The 9,302-nt window shown below is 51.2% G+C and overlaps 1 protein-coding gene across 4 annotated transcripts in view; it reads left to right on the top strand.

Moving 5' to 3' along the window:
• The first annotated feature begins 210 nt into the window (after nucleotides 1-210).
• Nucleotides 211-9,302, top strand: part of MYO5B (myosin VB) — a 144,687-nt gene continuing 135,595 nt past the window's right edge. For all 4 annotated transcript variants that reach the window (XR_003532298.1, XM_027671705.1, XM_027671706.1 and 1 more), the window contains exon 1: nucleotides 211-321. Coding sequence is in view for 3 of the 4 variants with exons in the window: in XM_027671705.1 (XP_027527506.1) it covers nucleotides 295-321 (27 nt within the window). In the remaining variant the exon portion in view is untranslated. The remainder of the gene's footprint in view (nucleotides 322-9,302) is intronic.

The following is a 9,302-nucleotide window of genomic DNA, read 5'->3' as shown; positions in this document are numbered from 1 at the left end:
AAAGATAAATAAATTAATAATAAAATCCGAGGCGAAGCGAACCGAAAGGATCCGAGCCGAGCCGCCCCATACCTGAGCGGGGCGCGGCGGAGGCGGAGCGGTGCTGCCTCCTCCTTCCCCCCCCCCCCCACTCCTCCTCCTCCTCCTCCTCCTCCTGCCGCCGCTCCCTTCCCGTCCCCGCGCCCCGGCCGGCCGCGGCGGGTGTAAAGGTCGGTGCGTCCGTGTGTCCGTCTGTCCGGCTGTCTGTCCGCCCGCCGCCCCCATGCTCCGCGCTTAGCGCTGCCGGCCCCAGCCATGTCCACCGTGCAGCTCTACACCAAGGTGAGCGGGGATGGGGTCTGTTTCTGTGCGTGCCCGTGTTTTCCTGGGATCCCGGGGCGGGGGCTGTTTACCCCGGTCCTGGAGGGGCCCCCGCAACTTTCCCCGCGCCCGCCGGGACGGCGCCCGCAGGTGCGCGGGATGCGGAGGGGGCACCCCCCGCACCCCCCACGGGGGTCCTCGTCCCCTCCCGGTCCCCTCCCGGTTTCACCCACCCGGGTTTCTCTGCAGGAAAGGGTGAACTTCGCCCGTGGGTCGAGGAGGTGGCGGCGGCGGCGGCCTCGCCCTCCGTGCGGTCCGTCACCTGCGCGGATAAACCACTCTCAGCCTCCCCAAATCCTCCTGGAATAATTCCTTCCTAACCCCCCGTATTCCTAACCACGGGGGGGTGGAAAGAGAGGAAGGCGCAGTCCGTAGAAGTGTCTTAACTCACCGAAGCGCTCCCGGGGCGCCGGGTTTCCAGAGTCCTTTTTTGTTCCGCAACTCCTGGATGTGATCCCTCGGCAGGGGTGCGATGGGACGCACCCGCTTCCTCATGGCAGCCGGGGAAGGTGACATGGCTGGTGGCCTGGCTGGGCGCTGTGCTCCAGAGGGACACCCAGATCTGCTCCTAAAAAGCGATCGTTGTGGTTAGTGGGAGGCTCAGGTGCTGCTTTTTAAGCAAATATCTAGACAAGATATCGCTGGGTTTTTTCCGTATTTTTTTTTTAATTTTATTTTTATTTTATGCCGGTGGGATACTTGGGTGTTCCCTGTCCGTGGCCGAACTAGGCTGTGGATGCATCCCACGCAGTTCGGGGCTTTCCGCCCCTCTTCCCAGCGAGAGGTCTGTGTCTGGAGAGATCTTTGCTGATTGACTTGTCCCGATGAAAGAGCTCCTCGCACGCAGCGGGAGATCTGCCCGGTACGGAGCGAGAGCGGACAGGGAGAGAGCCCTCTCCTTGTGCTCTGCATTTTCTCGAGGCTACCCGGGAGTGCTGCGGGCAGCCGGGATCCAGGGAAATGTGCTCTGTAAAAGCCATCAATAACATTAGGCAGGGGCTCATCAGGAAAAGTGCTTGGCTTCAGAATGGGTTTTGCTGAAAGACTGTAGAGTGCCAGCATCATGTATTGTAATAATGAGAATTTTAGTGTTTTAAACTCTTCCTGTGACCGTGGTCAGCATGGAGATGCTGCCAGATTGCCACCAACCCTCTCAAGGAAGCACTTTTTGTCCCTGTGCTGGTCTCCCGGCCTTAACTTTGTTGCAGATTTCTGCTTCTTGTAACTCATTTTGCGAACAGCTTTTATGTAACATTGGGGGTTGCCACTTATTTTTTTTTTTTTGGCCGTTGCTATGAAATGGATGGAGGATGAATTGTGGTTCTGGCGGCTCCTCCTTTGAACCTGTGGGAATTGCAGAAGCCCTGCTGGACTGAGCAGGGCTGTCCGTGAGCGGGCTGTCCTCCATCCTTCTTGGGAGCACTTTAAAAGCGAAGTCTCAGGTTTGGAAAAGCTTTTTCCCTTGGAAAATCCGAAAGGGAGCAGAAGTAGAGCTGTGGCTAAGCTGCTCTGACCACAGCATCTCTTTGGATGAGTGCATGGATGCGATAGAGCCAGCCTCCCTCCTCCCCAGGGATGCTTCCCAAGTGCTGTGGTATCCCTGGTCTGTGAGCTGATTAAAACTACCTGGTTAATTGGTTCTTAACCTGATGATCAGCTAATTAACCAGTGTTGCCTTTTTATGCTAAGGTGGTTTGGTTTATATTCCTGCTGGTCTGTTGAACAAGGTGTAAGATGCCTCCTGGGGGTATTGCTTGGGATCCTGTTGCTGCATAGGGATGAGGCCCTTGGGAAGCGGTGGGGATTTGGTGACCACCTGTGTGTGTTGTAAATTTTAGATTTATTTTTAACGAAAACAAAGATTCTCGGTGCGAGCAGGTGTTTCAGCACTGGCTGTTCTGCAGGTGCCTGTCCGTTTTGCAGCAACATTTTAGGGATGCAGCTGTTTTGGTAGGTGGTGGGGCCACGGGTGATGCCTTGAACCCACAGTGGGTCACCTGTGCAGCTGAGTCACGGTGAAATTTAGGACTGTCCTGCTGGGTTGTCTGCTGCATGGGGCCTCTGTGCCAGCTCCGGGCTTTGAAGCAGCAGGAAAATGTTTCCTGTGACTTTGAGAACACAGGGGAAAAAAAAAAAGAGCAAAGAAGGCTTAAAAGTCACAACAAACCTGACAGCCTTGAGATGCTGAGCCTGGTGGTGGTTGCTGCCAGAGGTCCCTGAGAAGAGGGGGATGTGTTGATCATTGAGGAGGGTCCTGGTTCTTGCTTGCACATCAATCCTCTGTGCAGGAGGTGACTTTCCAAGTGCAGAGGTGGGGCCTCCTGGATTGCCTTGTTGGCAGGGTGGGGATGTGGCGTTTTGAGGGAGGATGCAGAAGGAAGGGAAGGCGGATGCTGTGGCTGGAATCAATAGTGTCTTGCTAAGAGCCGATCGATCCGATGTGTGGTGTTGCATTAGCACAGCCACAACACCACCTTCCCTTGGAGTTCTTCCTCCTCGAGCTGGAACCAGGATGAGAGAAACTGCTGGAGAGCCACTTTGGAGTGTCCAAGTGGGACTTCTCTGGTTTTCCCACCTCTCCTTCTTACTGGACTGCAATGGGAGCTGATGTGTATTGAGTAGAGAGCCCCTAACTTCCATGTGATGCTTGCAGAAGACTTTCTGGGACATTGTGTGGACATGTAGCGGTTTCTTGGTGAATAAGTTCATCATCATGCTGGTGAATTTGGTGTGTCAGACTGGGCACTGCCCTGAGGAGCATTTTAAACCGGAGAGGAACCCATCCAGGGAACACCAGCAGCTCCAAGTTGCTGGTGGAGGCCCTCTCCATGTGATATCTCCCCGTGCCCCTTTAAGATCAGGGCTGACTGGTGTTTAATAGCCCCCATCAAACAAGATAATTAATAACTGCGCCTAATTATGAGCATGAGAGTAGTTCCAAAACTCCACTTGGGTAAATAGTTATGGAGAGACCATTCGAATACTCTTCTCACTCCCACTGCTTTATCCGGGGACTTTGGGGTTTATCTGGCTGTGGATTTTGTTTTGTGGCAGAAGCAAACAGGAATTTAGTGTGTGTCCCAGCAGAAGAGGAGCTGTGTGGCAAAGGGTGCGGACCTGGTCCTGGGGCTGCTGGCAAGAGGAGCAGGGCAGGTAGTGGCATCAAGGATTCCAGCTGGCAAAAACCTGTTCCAGATGGAAAGTGCTGGAGCCTTGCCCAACCGGTGTATTGCCCAGTTCCCCCAAGAAACACCTTTCTAAGGCTGCCTGGGCTGGTCCTGCTCTGCCACCACGTCCCCGAGGTGCCCAGCTGCAGCACTGCAGGCAGACACTTTGCTTTTGGGCAGGGCTGTTTCTCAAACCCTGTTTACCTGCAGCAGGAGGCAAAGGCAGCTCCCTACACGCAGGGTTCTTTCCTTCCTCTCCAGCCAGGGCCCTCCAAAGAGACCTGTTGCTTATGCAGCCAAGCTACAGCCCAGGTAGCTGCAGTCAGTCCCGGTGAGACTGTGCAGGTGCCAGCATTACCCTGTAATGAGGTAACGGGGATGCTCTGCTCCCTGGGCTGGGTGCTGGGCAGGATGGAGGGAGGACATCACCCACGGAAGGTGCCATCCCCAGCAAAGGATTGATTTGCAGCATTAAAGCAGAAATTAGAGTTGTTTGCATGGCTAGCCTTTGTTGCATTGTAAGGCGAAGCTCTTCATGTGACTAAAACAACTATAATTGCTTTTGGCTTCTGGGTGTTCTGCTCTCTTAAAGGTGCTTCTTAAAATATGTTAATTGTTTTTTTTAAGTATAGCCTCTGAACCTCATGCAAAACAGTGCTTCTGCCTGGAGAGGGAATGAGCTGTGCCTTTCTGCTCCCGGGGTGTTGTGCAGCACAAGATACGCTCTTCGGAAGGTTTGCAAGCTCTGGGTAAATAAGAAACCAGGGTATTTATTTTCATACTATCTTTTTTCCTCCCATTGTGCAAAGTGACTGTTACTTGCCAAGTATTTTCTCACAGAGGATAGAACTTAATGCATTAAGAAGTCCTCTTCTAATGGCTAGTGTTGGGTGTAGAAAATGCTCTGGTTTTCACTTAAAGTTGTATTAAATAAAGTAACTGGAATGAATTGGTGGTTTCTGACCCTGGGGAGAAACTTTTCAAAAGTGAATAAATGCTGCCAGTGTGATCACACACTGATTGAGTCGATGAATTGGCATAAACCTTCTGGCATAAAAGCTTCTGAAAATGATTTATCCTTCAAGGCTTGGGGAGGATTCATCCTTGGTGTGTGCCTGTGTGCTGGATTGGAGCTGAGCAAGCGGCTGGAAAGTGAGAGAAGATTTTCTGTGGATTGTGATGCCTAAAATCTTCGGGAGAAAAGACTTTCCAGGCAGTATTAGACAAAACAGAGAACAGCTCTTTTGATGAAGGCCTTCTGGCCACGGAGCATGAAAGGCGCTTACACTTCTATATCTTTTGCTGATTCTCATATTAATCGGGACATCCAATCCTAAGACCCCTTTTGCCCTGGTGCCACTCTCAGAACTGCCCCCCTGGAGTCCCTCCAACGGTCTTGGGCCTTCTGTCTTGTTTTTTCTACCATATCTCCTGCTGTTCTGGTCCAGGTGCGCATCCCAACAGAATCCAATGGAATGCTCTTGCTAAATATTTGTTGCCTTGAAAAAAAACCTGTTGAAAAGACGGTAAACAGATGGTTAAACGGAAGCTTCAGGAATGTGACACACAAACTGTGAGAAAGTGGTGGTCTAAAGTGAAAGAAAACTGCAGCTACATGAAAATCTACAAAGTTTTAAAAATTCTAAATTGTGAGAGAGCAAACTTCTGGGAATAAGAGTGGGGAACAGGGCAAGCTTGGGGTTCAGCCCCTGGACATCAACAGGACCTCTGCTGCAGAGCTCCTGAACTCCTGCTGCTGCCATTTCAGCTGCTGTTGGGAAAAGCAGGTTACACTTGGAGGTTTTTGGCTTTTCTTCTCCTGTATTTTAGATTATGAGAACATGTCTGGGTCACTCCACAAAGGGCAGGGACAGCTTGGAGGCCACACTGGGATTTTTATTTAAGGATGGGGCCACCTCGCTGAAGGAGCCGGGTCTGCTGGCATCCCCGGGCTCCTCCTGATCCTGCCTCATTATGAGCTGCAGTCGCAGAGAGAAAATCATTGAAATGTAAAATATGATTGCTCCAGCCAGCTCTCTGCAGCTGGGGACCGTGCCAAGGGCATGGCCAGCGCCGCAGCAGCTCAGGGGCCTCCTCGGCTTCCCCGGGATGGCACGGGGGTGATGAGGGGAGAACCAAACCTGGGGTTTAAAGACCCTCCAGTCCACTGTGTCTGAGGCCTTGAGTGTAGGCAAGGAAGGTGGGAGACTGTGGCCTTTGGGGGGCATTTCCCCCCCTCGGTGGGCCTGGGGTGGCCCAAGTTCACCCTGTGTCTGGCACTGTGTGGGTGCCCTCGTGGCACCGCAGGGCACGCTGCTCCAGGGGCTTTGTGCTGCAAAAACAATCCCATTTTCTTTTCTGTTTGTGCAGTTTTTCGTTTCAGTTGTGCAGTCAGTAGCCCCTGTGCTTGGGTTAGATGAGAGCCACTGAGCCAAGGAACGTGGAGCTCGGTGCAGGTGCTGGGGCACAGCCCCAGGAGTGACTCCAGAAGGGATTAATTAGCTTGATTCCAGCTGTATGCCCTCTTGCTGGTTGGTATTAATCAGCCTGCCTCTTTAAAAAATTACTTTTAAGAATTCCTGCCCTGATACTGTTTTAAGAGTGTGAAATTGGGATGTGGAAATCCCAGTGCATGCAAAGCCCAAATGGCAGCGATTTGCTGGGTTAAGTCCAGGGTGAAGCGTGGAAACCTGGGAGCATCCGTGGGGTCTGGAGCCTCAGGATCATGCTGGTTCTTATAGGATGGGATGGGATGAATCATTCCTACCCTTTTCTGCACCGAGGAGGGAGTTTGACTGAGGTTATTTGTCACAGGCAGCCTGGCTGCTGTTGAGGAATGTATTTACAAGGGAGGATTTTTGCTTCGTTATTATTTTCTGATGCCAATTACCTAGGCATAGAAAATAATGACCCTGAACATGAATCCATGCATGTCTTCTGGTGACCAGGAAAGAAGTCTATGTATGTTTGTGTCCGTACTTTTATACATTATATATTTTTTTTCTTGAAGCTGATATTAGTTTGCTGTAATGTAGTGCAGTTCTGGGCATGTTGGACTTCCAATTTACACACCACTTTATTTGTAGCTCTGTTCAGAAAAGGAGTCACATACTCTTACTGAGACAGTTGTCCAGCAAGGAATCTACAGGAGCAGCCTAACTTGAGCATGAAGGTGGACTTTGGAGCTTCCAAGTTAGCCAGCAGTGCAATAGATGAAACCCCTGAGCTGGGTGTTTTTGTGTGGTGCTGTTGTCTGATCTTTGACCCTCTGCAAACACAGGCACTTTGTGGTGGTGGTTAAAGGAGTATCAGCGTCAACTACAATTCGGGTCAGGAGGATGACCGCTGTTATTGCAGCAAAACCTCAAGCTGTGGCAGACACCTGAAGTGTTTGCAAAACACTTTAGTGAAGAATTTGCTCTTCAGCAAAGCTGAGAAAAATTCCCTGTGAGCTTTCTGTGTCTCGAGCACGTCGTAAAGCAGTTGCCCTCATATGCCTCTGGCCTGCTGTGAGACACATCTTGTGGGGCTGGGTTGGGTTTTGGCTTAGCCTGATCCTTTAAATATGAGCAGGGACCTGTCCAGAGGTGGTGGCAGGGCTGGGAAGGACTGGATTTGTTGGGTGATGGGCTTCATTTGGCCTTCCTCGTTGGAACACTCCTTAATGTGTTGCCTGGGTCACGGTAAACTCATCAGTTTTACTAATGAGACTTGTTACGGGTTTGGTATTTCTGCTCTTTGCCCCTCCTGCGGTATCCAGAGGATTTGGAAAGGAGTTGTCCCTACAGGGAAGAGCCTGCAGCCTGGAAATGTGACTTTATCTCCAGCTGTGCTCTCCTTTGTCCTTGGTTTGTCCATGTCAAAAGTCTTCTCCAGTTGACTGAAACCTGCAAGTCATGGGAATGGGTTAAACATGTCAAAATCTGGACTGTAGGACAAGATATGAGCAATGTAGTCTGTAAACCCTTACTATGGGCAATACAAGCCCTTAATTGCAGGTTAGGACTCCAGACTTGTGGCATGATGCAGGATGACCCACATTGCCACTGTCCGCCACGACTTTGGATGAAATCCCATCTGATTTTTTAAAATTTTATTACTTATTTTCTCCTCCACGAGCAGTTTTTTGTAGTACTGACTTTTAGTCTCTTGTGCTCGTCCATATGAAGCCAGTGGTGCTGCTGGGACCTTCACACCCTGCTCTGGCACTTTCAGCAGATCAACAACAGCACTTGCAAAAGCTCTTCTTGCTGCCCCAACTGTTCGTGGTGCAGGGCAGGTTGTAGGATGCCCTGTCCGTGTCCTCCTTAATATATAGGCATTGCCTCTTTCCCTTCGTGTTCCCTGTATTGGCATTGGGGCTGATACCAGTGGGGTGACTTTGTGTTCTCTGGGTGCTCCAGGTGTTTGGTGCTTACGTGGCACCTCAACAGGAGACGTGTGCTGTGTCACAGAATCCCGGAATGGTTTGGGTTGGAAGGGACCTTAAAGCTCACCCAGTCCCACACCCTGCTGTGGGCAGGGACACCTTCCACTAGACCAGGTTGCTCCAAGCCCTGTCCAACCTGGCCTTGGACACTTCCGGGGATGGGTCAGCCACAGCTTCCCTGGGCAACCTACTTCTCCAGACAACCTTTGTCCCCCTGTCCATTTTGATTTTTTTGATGTTTCTCTTGGCTCTCATCCATGAATTTCCATTTGCCATGTGCTTCCAGCTTAACTATTCCTTGAGAACATGCCTTTTCCAAGCTTGGGATTGACCAACCCTTTCAGCTCACGACCACTTCCCATCCTGCTGGACTACGGGCTGCCCCGTGGTGAGCGGATTTGCTTCCCTTGGTGACTCCACACCTCAGACCCAGCCAACCCATACCTTCACCCTTCCTGTGAGTCACTGCCCAGGCTCCTTGACGAAAGTGTCACCGAGGTGTGAGGTGCTGGTAGGATGTGCTAACCACCACTTACAGGCAGCAGAATGCGTTGTGGGTGAATCACGGCCACCACTTATCAAAATGACACGTTACACGTCGGGGATGTGGCTCAGAGAGTCACCGCTCTTCAAAGGAAAGAGACCCTTAATATATTTAAAGATGGGCTTTTTAAAAATCATGGGAATGTCCGGCTTCTTCCGAAAGCCCCACAGGGATGATGATTTTGGGTGGTTCAGGCAAACCTTCAGCTGCCAAATACCCAAGCGGGCTGGATGTGAGCAGGCAGCGGGGGCTGCTGACACGTGTGTTGGCAAATGAGGGTTGAAAATTAATTTTTCTAAAGAAATAAAAATAAAAAAAATCTGATCCTCGTGCCTGCTGTGGAACCAGTCCTTGGTGCAATCACCCCAAGCGAGCAGAAAGTCAGTGTAAGCACATCCCAGGCAGTGAGTGGCTGCTGAGATGCTGAGATGATAGAAGCTGTAATTTTCAATCTAATTAAGCTGAGTAACTCCTTGTGGATTTGTGCTTCTTAATTACTGTGAGCTCTGATAACGTGGCTGCTGTGGGCATTGCTGTTTTTCGGGCAGTGAGGGCGATGTCCCCCTGGAGTGGGGGAGTGGTACCCACTGAGTGCTTTGGGGGTGGTGTGGGGCTCAGCCACAGACACTCAATCTCCTGGTGGGGTGGGGCTGGAGAGCTGGAAGTGGCTTTCACGTGGCAGTGCTGGACTACTATGATCTTGGATTGGTCCCCCCCCTCCTGGTGTCCTGTCTGGGGAACAAGTTGTAGGAGGAGGTTCTGCTCCAGAGCTACACAGACCTAGGTGGGAGGTAGATGTGGG

This window comes from Neopelma chrysocephalum, unplaced genomic scaffold (assembly GCF_003984885.1).
Source record: "Neopelma chrysocephalum unplaced genomic scaffold, ASM398488v2 Primary Assembly neopelma1_97116, whole genome shotgun sequence".
In the NCBI taxonomy this organism is placed as follows: Eukaryota; Metazoa; Chordata; class Aves; order Passeriformes; family Pipridae; genus Neopelma; species Neopelma chrysocephalum.
The sequence above is the reverse complement of the archived record's forward strand: the minus strand, read 5'-3'. Positions and strand labels throughout refer to the sequence as shown.